This window comes from Eucyclogobius newberryi, unplaced genomic scaffold (genome assembly GCF_026437365.1).
Source record: "Eucyclogobius newberryi isolate DKJ021-1_F unplaced genomic scaffold, fEucNew1.0.hap1 SCAF_9, whole genome shotgun sequence".
NCBI classification, from domain to species: Eukaryota; Metazoa; Chordata; class Actinopteri; order Gobiiformes; family Gobiidae; genus Eucyclogobius; species Eucyclogobius newberryi.
Window position 1 is genome coordinate 35,014,274 of NW_027316532.1, and position 13,194 is coordinate 35,027,467.

At 38.7% G+C, this 13,194-nt stretch overlaps 4 protein-coding genes across 5 annotated transcripts; 2 read left to right on the top strand and 2 right to left on the bottom strand.

The window, feature by feature from the left end:
• Positions 1-2,545: 2,545 nt before the first annotated feature.
• tmem221 (transmembrane protein 221) lies at positions 2,546-5,256 on the top strand. Its single transcript, XM_072438490.1, has 3 exons — positions 2,546-2,922; positions 3,708-3,793; positions 4,483-5,256. Exons 1-3 carry the CDS (start codon positions 2,621-2,623, stop codon positions 5,022-5,024), a joined length of 930 nt encoding a protein of 309 aa, XP_072294591.1. The 5' UTR covers positions 2,546-2,620; the 3' UTR covers positions 5,025-5,256.
• On the bottom strand, positions 3,651-7,338 carry borcs8 (BLOC-1 related complex subunit 8). 2 transcript variants are annotated; one of them, XM_072438503.1, is made up of 6 exons: positions 7,180-7,338; positions 6,909-7,021; positions 6,520-6,584; positions 5,981-6,088; positions 5,681-5,745; positions 3,651-4,282 (listed from the first exon to the last, which is right to left on the bottom strand). In XM_072438503.1, exons 1-5 carry the CDS (start codon positions 7,214-7,216, stop codon positions 5,718-5,720), a joined length of 351 nt encoding a protein of 116 aa, XP_072294604.1. In that variant the 5' UTR covers positions 7,217-7,338; the 3' UTR covers positions 3,651-4,282; positions 5,681-5,717. The 2 variants fall into 2 exon arrangements, with proteins under 2 accessions (XP_072294604.1, XP_072294603.1); XM_072438502.1 differs by lacking the exon at positions 5,681-5,745.
• A 464-nt stretch (positions 7,339-7,802) lies between these two features.
• On the top strand, positions 7,803-9,205 carry rfxank (regulatory factor X-associated ankyrin-containing protein). Its single transcript, XM_072438500.1, has 7 exons — positions 7,803-7,900; positions 7,973-8,042; positions 8,106-8,202; positions 8,267-8,392; positions 8,460-8,526; positions 8,608-8,688; positions 8,860-9,205. The coding sequence occupies exons 1-7, from the start codon at positions 7,810-7,812 to the stop codon at positions 8,910-8,912; spliced, it is 585 nt and encodes a 194-aa protein (XP_072294601.1). The 5' UTR covers positions 7,803-7,809; the 3' UTR covers positions 8,913-9,205.
• A 1-nt stretch (position 9,206) lies between these two features.
• Positions 9,207-10,472, bottom strand: nr2c2ap (nuclear receptor 2C2-associated protein). Its single transcript, XM_072438501.1, has 5 exons — positions 10,396-10,472; positions 10,222-10,312; positions 10,027-10,132; positions 9,836-9,897; positions 9,207-9,335 (listed from the first exon to the last, which is right to left on the bottom strand). Exons 1-5 carry the CDS (start codon positions 10,431-10,433, stop codon positions 9,207-9,209), a joined length of 426 nt encoding a protein of 141 aa, XP_072294602.1. The 5' UTR covers positions 10,434-10,472.
• Positions 10,473-13,194: the final 2,722 nt, after the last annotated feature.

Sequence of the window (13,194 nt, forward strand, 5' to 3'; positions counted from 1 at the left end):
AAGCAGGAGCATATTTATAGAGACAAGCAGACACCACAAAAGTTATGGTGCATCTTTAAACACATAATTTAAAATAGTTTAAAAACCCACTGTATTCATGTTATTATATTCATTGATTTCAACTTCTTGTTCATAGACAATATTTTAGGAATTTGGATCATTAAAAATAAAATAAAAAAAAAAAAATATATATATATATATATATATATATATATACATATATTTAATTTTTAATTGCTATTTGCCATGGCAACGATGCTAGACTGTCATCACAATAAAACCAATCGGCCTATTACCTCCATGACAGTAAATGCATGCCATAGTCAAAGCCACGCACTATATTCCATTCTATCAAAAGCAAATCTACCCCCATGTTCGTTTAATGGGTAAATTTAGACCTAATCACGGCATGCTACATTATTGACTATTTTGGGATGTGACACAAAGCCCTTCCTAAAAATAATAGTGGCAATTTGTTAGCCCAGAGCATCCATGGTTGACAACTCTATCCCTCACACAGCAACAGACCTTGGCATACGAACCTGTCCAGATCCCCAGAGGAGTCTCAAAGTGTGCTCCTGATGCAATAGTTAGCAACATCCCTACAGAGAGTCACCGCGTCTTTACCTCCAGGACCAAACCAGCCTTCAAATACTGTGGAGACTAGGGTCAACTCCCATTTGTACTCCCATAGTCACAAGGCGTCATTAGTAGTTAGTTGATAAGACAAGAGAGAAAATACCCAATCACACAACATACTAATGATAAAAGAACTGTTTATAATTGCGCCTGATGAGGAAAAGGTCAAAATAACGTCCTTGAAATTGGCAGGAAAAATGCAAAATAAATATGATGGCTCAAACACACAACAAAAGTAATAATTAAAACACAATATATCTTTGATGAGTCCTATAAGTTAGATCATTCTGGAGAGATCCAGTTCATATACATCATATATTATCAAGACTTATCCATATAGAGATTAAATATTGAATTGTCCATTGAAGGTGACATTTGGCTGTGATAAAAGCATGCTACAGATTAACTACATTTTTTCATTTTCCTGAAACGTCTCACTTCTGCTTTCGACAAGATCAGCCACAACTCGTTTAGAGCCTGTGGTGAGGCAGTCGAATTCAGAAATAGCCTTCATGGTCAGTGTACATGTGTGAGAGCAATTGTTCACATTGTGTACCTTTATAGCAACGCCATCTTATCTGCGTCTTACCAGAAAATAAGTTACACCTTTAACCCTCACGGCCCCCGCCAAACATTTATCAGAACAATACAGCCACTGTGGGACAAACTGTAGACCAGAATTTATTATATGTGTGGAAATGTCACACGCTGCAGGCCTACATCAGGAGGAATATTGTCTGTACTCTAGTAAAATACTCCCAAATAAGTGACTAAAATATGAATCTACATTGTAAAGCGTTACTATGTTATATTGAGTAGTCCTGCTGCAATAATAAAGACTGCATCAACTCAATCACTGTTCATTCTACCAACCTCAACCAACAGGCAATATAAAGTAGGCCTACCATAAACCACTAAAGAAATAAACATTTGAAAACTCTGTTTCTGAAAACTCTAGTTCCTATTTACGTTCTAGATCAGCAGCGGCTGGACTGTGAATACAAACGTAATTCTTGTTTGCCAACGGTCAGGCTGTTGTTGTTGTTGATGTTGTTTTATGGCGGTTGGTATGTTGTAGTTAGGTTATTTTTTGTTACTTTATTGTTGTTGTTGTTGTTGTTGTTGTTGTTTTATGGCGGTTGGCATCCGAGTGTTGCATTACTGCCAGACTTTATTGTTGTTGTTGTTGTTGTTGTTGTTTTATGGCGGTTGGCATCCAAGTGTTGCATTACCGCCAGACTTTATTGTTGTTGTTGTTGTTGTTTTATGGCGGTTGGTATCCAAGTGTTACATTACCGCCAGACTTTATTCCAGCTGGCCTTCTCCCACGCCAGACTGTATTCTTTAGACTTTATCTTATCTTAAAACTTCCCAAAATCTTCCTCAGACTTTGTCGTAGTCCTTAATTCATTGTTGTAGGCCTAAAGAAGAACATATGTGTCCTCATAAAGACTTTGGAATATTCAACTGATGACACATAATCCTTTAATGACATAATCAAGTCATGCATCAATACTGAACTCATCCGGGCGGTGAATATATTCTATTAATATGCTAAAATGATGTGTTGTCTTATGTCAACTTGAATAATTTATGGAAGTATAATTTCTATGCCTTAGGAGCGTGTATATTTTGATTGGGGATATAAACTTGTGGCCTGATTTCTAACTTAGCAGGGGTTTGTCTCAGTCAGAGTTGGGGCTCGTCCATTGTTGCCTCTGATCCAAGAGAAAAGTCTATTGTTGTTGCAAAGTTTTAAGCTGAGGCTTTGGCGCACATCACATGCCCAGACGGAGCGCGGCGGACTCCAGCACAACACTAAACTACAGAAAAAGCTCCAGCGCTGGACAGGAAACGTCTCTATCCGCCGCATGAAGCTCTGAACAATGCTCCGCGCTGGACAGACTTTGTGCGTAAAAAGCGACTAAAAGAAACTGCGACATCCAACAATCGTGACAGCGCGCGCCTGGATGAGACCAACATGGCGAGCAACTATAGCCAACGCGCTTTAATAGTTCTGAGTCTACTGGGAGTTTTATCCGCCCTCATGTCCGTTCTGTCCGTTATTTTGATCTTCCAGCTTCAGTACCACCGGGCGACAGTGAAGGACTCCAGCCCGCCCAGCGCGTCCCTCCTGCCCGCAGGCGTGTGGGCCGTGCTCCAGCCCGTGTCCACGGTGCTCTCCGCGCTGGCGCTCACGCTCAACCTGAGCTCGGTGGTCGTGTGCCTGCTCCACGGATACTTCTCTGTCGCGGTCTGCAGAGGGGACGAGGACACAGAGAGGTACGCGTCCCCAGACAGGATGTTTTGTAAAACTAGAATATAAAGTTGGCTTGTATACGAAACATAATCCTAAACTTGGAAGGGACAGAATTAAACACTTTGCTAATGGAAATTGTCATCAAATCCGTTGAGACCAATACTTCTTACAGGCAGTCCAAACAGGTATAATGAGTTCAAAGTAGGCTAAATAAAATATATCAGTATGCAATAATATATGGTACTTAAAATGTTTAACGATTATGAGAGATTCTAAAACAAAAAACTAAAACTTGAACAATGTTTACTAAACCAGTTAATCATTGATACATCATAATCATAATCCAGTTTTAGTCAAATTTTAAAAGGCACAGAAAATACAAAAAGGATTAGAGCCCAACTAAGCCATGAAGCTGTTGTACATGGTCAAGTGAAATACCAAAGGCGTATCCCTGTTTGTGAGACTCACACTTCCACTGGGCTCCCCCGCCCCACAAAGTCCTGTGTTGAATCTAAACACAATGGACTTCCTCTTCTGCACCCAGTACACGGCCTCTATCTGGCTCATTCCCATGTCCGTTTACAAATCCACCATTAGATACCTCAGGAACTACGCTGACACGGTACAGATGCTATAGCATTAGCGGCATTAATAATAGGAAACTTCTCTCTAAAACTATTGGATATAAGACAGTATACAGTAGCAGTAGTGGGGTCAATAAAACCCAATATATAAATAACAATCAACAACCTGATTTTGGTCAACCGCTTTTATGAATGGCATTAACAAGAGCATTTTGTCTCCACAGAGCAGACTGGTTCCTTCTGGACAGCCAAGCAATACGACATGTGGCCATTGGGCTGTTTTGCATTGGAGTCTCTGTGTACTTGGCAGGTAAACAGTCACATAAAACAAAATGCATATATCACACCATGCAAATATTGTAATAATGTGTGTACAATCTGGGCTTAATATACTTGTACAAAGTACAGTAGGTAACCAAATGGCTAAAATGTTATACAATTAATAAGACTCTGGAGTTGTGTGGACTTTAAACAGCTGAGGCAAAAGCTGTAATGCCACGTTTATTCTGGTCCCTTCAGTGAGAACAATGCATTCTTTGAGCGGCATCCATGACTTGAGTGTTTTTAATGCTGGACCTGGCAGCGCTGTGGTGCTCCGTTTCACTGAGCTATGGACGTCTTTTGAGGCAAGCCTCCCCATTGTAACAAGGTCTTGGTGTCATTGGCCTTATGACCTTCTCTTCAGCGACTTTTACTCAAGTGGCAGAGAAGAAGAACAATGACCAGCTCCCAAAATCATCACATTCCAGTTTTGAGCTTCTCTCCTTCCTTTGACATTCCTGTGTCCACTGTTTTTTTTCTGTAAGAAAGCAAACAAATTACTTAGCATACCAACATAATTCCAAGAAAATTGTCGTAGTTTATTTAAAAGGGAAACACATTCTATTTGAATTAACTACAACACCATTGAACGATATCTTTCTATATTAATTGGTAAGACAATGAACTAACTAATTTGAATCAAATCTAATTCATCTGTTTTTTTTCCCTCCCTTACAGCCATGTCCATCTTTATGCTGTTAATATTTGAAGTGGAGACGGGAATCGCGAGTGCCTGTGTGCTCTCCTCTGGCATACTCATTTTGTTGATAGTAGTTATCCATGCCCTGGTCAAAGCTTCCCACAGTGCCAAGAAATTTCGTACTGACCACATTGGCGCTTTATATCAAAATGACCATAGCAACAGCAGCGCGCCCCTCTCTCGACCGTGTGAGCTCAAGATTGGTGTGGACAAACCACGGATGAACCGCACTCAGTCTTATCTGGTGCATAACATTGTGTATCCTCCTTGTGGCAATCCAAACCCAATAGAACACCCTCAGCATTCTCAGTATTCCCCAAATGAGGTGCCCCACGACCAGGGCAGTCATATAGATGGCTACAGCAGTGGAGGAAGCAGTTTGAGAATGCACAGGACGCTAACCAGTGACTCGGCCCTACTGCAGGCTCAGGTAAAGCCGTGGAATGGAGTAAACAATGAGATGAGGAGCGTACTTGCACGCAAGTCTGGGATTTCTGCCAAAGACTCTACTCTTGTGTGACATTAAGAAACTTGAACGGTCTGTATGCCATGCCAGGGAGCTTTACCACAATGTGAAGGCTAATGAATGATGTAACCATTTTTATCTACAGTATTTCATCATTCTATGTCTTAGCAAAACATCTCAGTTTAAATAATCTGAAAATCAATCGTTTATTTTACAGTTCCAAACTACTGTGTAACTCAAAGGGCTGTAAAATTTGAAATAAACTTGTTTAAACTTGGGACCATAATCAATGTGTCTGAGACTACAAACTCAAACATGGATAAAAATGTGATTTTGGTTAAATGTACTACATTCTCTTGCATAATTTGAAACAACCCCATTTAAATCAATGGGATAATTAAAAAATAGACCTCAGGATCAAATATCAGAAACTAGTTTCTGTCCAATGACAATAGAGATAGATCAAAAACAATGTAAATACAAGGGAAGTGAAACAGCCCAGTGTTCTGCTGGATCACTGCTGGTAAATATATTCCCCATTAAGTTGTGAATTAAAGCTAAATATATTTAGCCTCTTAAAATATCGCTTGGTTTAACATTAAGCTACTGAAACTTCTGATGAAAATCCCGAGCTCTATACTATGCAGTATAGTATAGATCTATGGAGTATGGCTCTATGATACTATGCCACGTGAGTGGAATTGACTGACCTTTAACACCTCTGCGCAGAGGTCATGAGGAGGAAGATCAGACATGTGGTGGAGAGGCATGGGGACTAAGAGAGGGGTGAACACATTTAAGCTTCATGCAGGTTACAAATTATGGCAAAATAAGTGATCATTGTTTCATAATGCATAGACACATTTGGGGTGGATTGATGAAACCAAATAACATTCAGATCCTTTTAATACACATGTAGCAAATGATAAAATACCAAAAAGATAGGGAGGGGGAGGAATGGGGAGACAAAACAAAAGACATCAGGTGGAAAAGGCTACAGTACATCTTACCTGCGTCCTTGAGAGTTGTTAATCCGCTCCTTTAGGCTGATGGCCTGGCGAAGCAAACCATCAATGTTCTTGAAATAAAGACTGCTGTTTGTCATACTCTTCACAGCGCTGGGGAAAAATCAATTTGTATTAGTGGCATCATTAATATTTTTAGAAAACCAAAATTAACCAAATTAAAGGTGGTATGGATGATTTTTTTCAGCAATTTTTTTTATTATATTTCCTCGTGGCGTGGATAAGTCATTTGTCCTGCCACGTATCAATCATAAAACGCCATACATATCGAAAAATCGTCCATACCGCCTTTAAGGTGGAAATATGGTGGCTTTTAGATTCTTCCAAATAAAGTGTATCATGGGTGAAAATCAAAACGTCTTTGACATAAAAAGTCTTTGTGGTTGTGTTTTAGAGTCTGTATAGGCCATTTAACAATTATAATTATTAAAGTACTATTATTCTAAAAGTTGACAAGTTACATTTATTCAGATTAATCATGGCAGCGTCAGTGGTGAAGATTTGTAAAAATATACATTTATCACCTGCATGCATATTCCACAGAGTAGATGGCGCCTTGACTTTGTTCTTCCCAACTTTGCATGTCTGTCTGTAAGGAGGAAAGCAAACCCACAGGGAAAACTTAATTAAAAAGTTAAACTGTAAATAATCACAGTGAAATGACTAATTTTGCATCAGTTTATAATCCAAATGTGCAATGCATGTTTCCCATAGATTTTGTTGGGATTACAGTAAAAACAATGTGAAATAAAAGCAATATAATAATTTTCTTTCTGTTACGTTTCTATGTTTCTGACAATGTAGTGAGCAACAAAGTATGCTTTTGTTGTGCACCATAGTATCCTCTATTAACGGGAAACCTTGATGACAATAACACAATCTAATTGAAACGACAGATGTTACCATAACCCACCTTGTGTTGCACCAGCTCTGGAAGTGACCTCCGGACATGCTCCTGCAGCCTGTACAGAGCCACAGAGGGCTCGTTTGCCAAGACATACATGCTCTCCGTGAATTTGTCTGTCACTGAAATGAAATATTACGAATGAACCTTCATTGAAGACAATAGGTCAGCGTCCACCAATGACTGAACATAGCATGTTTAGCTTATCCTTATGGCAACATCGACAAAGTAACAAGGTTGGTGGCATGAAGAGCAAAACGTATTATTATTTTTATTTTACCTCGTCTAACTTTGAGTTGGATCTCCGGATCTTCCATGTTGCAATGTGTTGTTTTATGTTTTGTTAGTTTTTGTTTTTGTCTCGTATTGAGCCCACTTCCGTATTTTTTTTGTATTGTGCAAGCACAGAAACAGTCCGTGTAGAAACTGTGATTAAAACGCACCGATTGTAACTTCCGCAGCCAGTGCACGCTGAAATGCTTTAAATTTAACGTCCCTTTTTCGTGAGTAAAGTAGTAATTATTATAAACGCAATCTTGCTGCGGAATAAGTTTGTAGGTGCAAATTGTCTTTCGTCACCCACGCGTTTCGTCCTTTGAAGGCGAACTTTCACTTCACTTTTTTTCCACAGGACAGCCCAAGTTTGAGTAATAACTTGATTGGTGAGTAATAAAAATACTCTTGAATCCTCATACTGGGAAAATATTTCTATCTTCTTGTTTGATAACGGCGTTAGTGATGTTGAGGATAACGGCGTTAGTGATGTTGAGTTTGCAGTAGCTCATAGAGCACTGCCATTATCAACCAACACCCATCGCTACTGAAAATTAAAGTTTTTTTCAAAGTTTTCCGTGCAAAATTTACTTAAAACAGTGTCGAATTAAACAATAGCAATTTCAACAGGAAAAAAATGGAAGAGGATAATTTGTTATTTTCATCCACCACACTAACCAACAAACATCGAGGAAATGAAGTCACATTGCCTCCAGCTTCTTTGGACAGTAAGAGCAGTAAACTGCAAAATGGCACTTTTTCTTTGCATAAATTGTTTGAAAATAATGTATTTTCCTCAGCTCTGTCTATTCATCAACTGGCTGCACAGGGCGAGGTATCACAAGTTGCTGCACATCTAATTAAAGGCATGTCCTCCTGGTATCACTAAATGTGAAGAGAGAGAAGTCTAAAAAAAAATATTTTTACAGATAGTTCACTCCTCAGCAAGCAAGATGAACGGGGCTTTACACCTCTGATGTGGGCTGCAGCGTTTGGTGAGAAAGCAATGGTGGATTTCCTTCTGGAAAAGGTTAGAAGTGTATGACATAATGCAATCATATTTTTTAGTTTTTAACTAAAATAACATGTTTAAGGGTGCTGATCCCAAAACTATTGCACGGGAAAGAGAAAGTGCACTTACCCTTGCCAGCTCTGGAGGCTTTGCAGATATTGTTGAGTGTCTCTTGAGACATGGAGTGAATATAAACTCTTATGATTGGGTAAAGTGTAATTGCATTTGACATAAAATTACATACTTTATATGTTAACTGCACTGTATTATTTCAGAATGGTGGAACCCCTCTTCTTTACGCTGTCCGTGGAAACCATATTAAATGTGTTGAGGCCCTTTTAGGTATTTCTAACTATTATCTAATAAGTTCTTTTCATAATTTACTCTTTGAACTACTCCTTTTCATTTATCTTCTGTATTCAGCCAAAGGAGCGGATATGACAATTGAATCTGACTCTGGATACACTCCCATGGCCTTAGCTATTGCATTGGGGCACAAGAAGAGTATGTATGATATATTTATGTTTGTTTTGTTGTTGTTTTATGGCAGTTGGTATCCATGTGTTACATTACCGCCAGACTTTATTTCTTAGACTTTGCCAGACTTTTCCTTTTTCGTATGTTTGTTTTAAACCTGATTGTTTTACAGCTTCAATTTGATTTTTTGTTTCATAGTTCAGAATGTCCTGGAGGATCACATCATAAAGCTCTACAAATCAAAGACATGACATATAAGAATCATGCATTTTTATTTTATTAAAAAAGGACACGATGTAAAGCCTCAAGATTTTTATTATAAAGAATTGTACTGGTTTGTTTGCTAGAACAAATAACAACACATGATTGTATTGGTATATAGGAGTCACTTTGTTTCATAAGAGAGAAGAGATGCTGCAATACCAAAAAAGGTCATAAGGATAAAGTTCATAAGGCAACAGAACAGACCTGTACCACAACATCCTGTGTCCTGTCCCATGCCCACGTTCACTTCCTCTCTCATGAAAAGGTTGTAAGAATTAAAGTCATGATGTCTTTTCTCCAAGGATGTCCAAAGAGTAAACAATAACCCTCCCAAAAAAGTCTGTACTATTCTCAAATATTATTTTTACTTTGTCCACCACAAGGGCCTCCTGAATGGGAAAGCTGTGGGTGTAGAGTTAAGAACAAACACTCGAGAGCTGAAAAATTCCCATAAACCATCTACTGAACAGGTATACAAATGACTGAAGGAATATACGTGGTTTTGCATATAAATATCCAAATTACAGTCAAGCTTCCATATGTGCTTTATTGTATGTATAATATGAAACATTCTAAAAGGTAAATTAAAAATGTGCAAAGAATTAAAAATTAAAATAACACAATATTTATGTAATAGTGATATACTTGATTAGGGTGCACTGATCCAGCTTTGCTGTTCCGATCATACAGATTGTTATAAAATTGATCCAATTGTGTAATGTAGCCTTTAAACTACTTTGTACAATCAAAGTTCAAACTTGTAAGTTGTTCTGGTCTTCTTCAGACAAATTTATAGGCCCAACCAGGATATTTGCTGAACCGACATCTTTGAGCAGATACCAGTATGTGTATTGGTGCATTCCTAACTTGTTTAGTAACATCATTTTTAAGAAAAAAAGGATATTTGAAGAGAGTTGTTATCCTCTGGGTAAAAGTGATTTATTATTTTTAATTCTCCATCCATACGACTTCCTGCAACAAGAACAGTACATGTTTAGAATCGACAGACAGACAGACAGACAGACAGACAGACAGACAGACAGACAGACAGACAGACAGACAGACAGACAGACAGACAGACAGACAGAGCATTATTTATACCCTCTAGTCTGCATGTTTTAGCAGCAAATCCTCCTTGAAATTGAAGTTTTATTTCAGCAGTTTTAACAGATTGGGGAAACTCCAGAGACACCCACTGGCACTCTCCCTGTAAATGAAAAGGTCATAGATAGCTGACTACGAAACGAGACAAATCGATTTATTAGTAAAAGCTACACATAAAGTTATAGCTTTTACCTGGTCCGAGTTCCAACACGTCTCTTCACTGCTGTCAAACATGTATTTCTTCCCATACTGCTTAACATCTCTGTTAAGAACTGAACTAACCCTGAAAAGCAAATAAAACAATTATACTTTTGCTGGCCAAACGTGTCAATGGAAAAATAAAGGTATTCTCTTAATGCTCTTTACCTGCTTTGTGTTTCTGTGCATATTAATGAAGAAGCCATGTTGCTGCTGCAGATCAGTTTGCCGTAAAAAGATGGAGACGGTGGTTTTACGACAGTAATATGATTCGTCCTTTCGACAGTAGATGGCGCAAGAGTTCTGTTCTGTGAAGGCGCCTGGAGAGAAGAGAAAAACTGTAAATTAGTGAGCTAAAGCCATATGCATATGTTTTTCTTTTCTGTTTTTGATTAACACAACACATGCTGGCAAAGTGGGGTCATTTCAGGTAAAATAAGTGAACAACGAAAGGCCCGGCTGCCGTAAGTGTTTTTGTCTCACAGCTAAAGGCAAACATTGTTTTTGACTCTTATCCAAATCTCAATCAGATTTAGAATGACTCTTGGATGAGAGTTGAAACGTTTTGTTTTTCTTAAAAACACGAGTCCAGATAACTACAACTGAATCTTTTTCTACAATTGAACACTTCTGGACGAATGAGGGATTACGCTGACCAAAGGCAAACACACCAACTTAAATATAAAACAGACAAACTTGTTAATAAAAGTACACAGAATGCAAAGTCGAGTGTTTTTGTAAACAGGTTAGTTCAGTTTATGATGTTCTTTTATTTAAATGTGTTGTCCCGTAGGCTTTATTAGACGGGACAGAGAAGTGAGAAATGGGGATGAGAGTGAGGGGAGGACATGCAGCAATCTGTCAAGAGCCGGGATTCGAACTCACTCTGCCGCCATCATCAGGTAGCACTGTAGTGTTAGCATTTTTTACATTTATTGTATGTTAGCATTAACCAAAAGACAAAAACACTTTTATAAACATATAGATGTCCCCAGGTGGAGTATTTATGTAAAGGCCTGTGATTATCCATCTGTAACTCACTTTCCTTTGCGTTAATTAATTATTGATTTATTTTAGCTAGACTCGGCTAATTCCCATAAGGAATTAATGGAACAGGAAGTGGTAACAGATTATAGGTTCATATGATTTCAGACCTCACAAAATCCCATTTCTTTCCTTCCCGTAACCACTGCCTACTCTAAAATGTGTATTTTGTGCTTTTAGTCCTGATTATTGCATTATTTTGTTTTCCCACAGATTTGGTGGCGTCTGGAGTAGTAAAAGGTCAAAGAGATAAGAATTAATTACGACGGCAGGACATCAGACAAAGGTAATCTCCACAGGTCACTTGGCTCCCACAGGGATATCTTCAGTCTATACCACGCAAAACAGATTCTCTACAGCTAGACCTACTATAAAATAAACCTAAGCTGTGAATGTTTTGTTGATTTGCCATAGAAGATTGGATGAAGCTATAAAAGAACCAACAATACCCTGAGCTTTATTACTTTTATTAGCAGGCATATTCCCATATCTCTCTTTCATAGTGCAAGCATATTCCCATATCTCTCTTTCGAAGTGCAATAACAGAGTGAGTGTACAATATTTGTGTGAGATGGAGAGGCTGTATTTGGCACATGGCTCTTTGCAGATGGAGAACTCCTGCTGAGGTTTTGTCACAGTGCCCCCTTCGCTCTGGGTAATCAATAGGTCTGAAATACAAAACCTGATGAAACCCAGCCTCCGTGAAAATTGCACTGGGGAGGGAGCCTCGCTAGTCCAACATACCACAGTAACGCCAATCAACCCACAACCTTCATTTACCCCCCCTCACACAAACACACACACAAGCATGACTTTAAAATGTGCCCTTATTCGTTCATAGTGCTGAGTCCAATAGTATTGGTCCTTCTGTTTTAAAAGGGTAAAGAAACATTATCTTTTGTACAATGTGAGGAAAATGTAAGTACATCTCAGTGGAGGACCACAAAATGACATGTTTGAAGGGAATTTTGTTTGGAAAGTGTCACGTTTTTTCATGACACCATGTCAAAGTTAGAAATTATGACTGTGGCAGCCAGGAGGCCAACCATTTTCATGTCTTGTTCCTCAGAAATATTGGCCTGCCTTAAAACCCCTGATATGAGCACTGTTGCGACTAAAATCTTCAGACCACTGAGAGATGTAGATCCGGAGAGTAGTAAGTGATGCACTTCTCTTATTTCTGGTGTCTAGGTAGACACATTCATGAGAGATGATCATTTTCCTTAAAATATTTTCTTTATTTCCAACAAAGTAAAAAGTTCATCTTAGTATCAAAAGGTTAAAATGATACACAGACACCGATCATGGTGGTCAACAAACTGTGTCCTTTACTGGAATCACAAACACCCAATTATAGCCACCTCCCAACACCTCCCACAGGCGACACACACACAAGGTGCATGGCTCCAACTCTCCAACCCCTATAATTGTTCCTAACCCACGAGAAACAATTATACATAACGTACAAATGAGGAGACATACTTTCAAAATGTTCACATCTCCAACTAGATTAATACAAAGGAATTCACCTCCAAAGGTTTCAACATTCGCTCCTATCAGCATGTCTTTATTTGCTTTGATGGATTGAATTTTAACCTTGTAAACATATTCCCACAGAGTCAGGTCCTTATCAGTTGCAATGTATTTACAGGCATCTTATTCTGTATAAAGACATCTGAAAGTTCATGGAAAATGTACATCTCCAGTGCAGACATATAAGTAAGGGAGTGCGTTGACGCCACCCTTTCCTGCCCATGGTCTGCAGGACAAACTGTGTTCTTCTTCCAGAAACGTTGCGTCTTTCCTCAGAACAAAACGAAGTGTAGCTGCCAGGGTCCAGAAAGGCAAAGACGTCCATGATCTTGTCACTCTGGCTAGATCTTACACGGACAGGGACAATGGGGGGAAACAATTATTTGTACC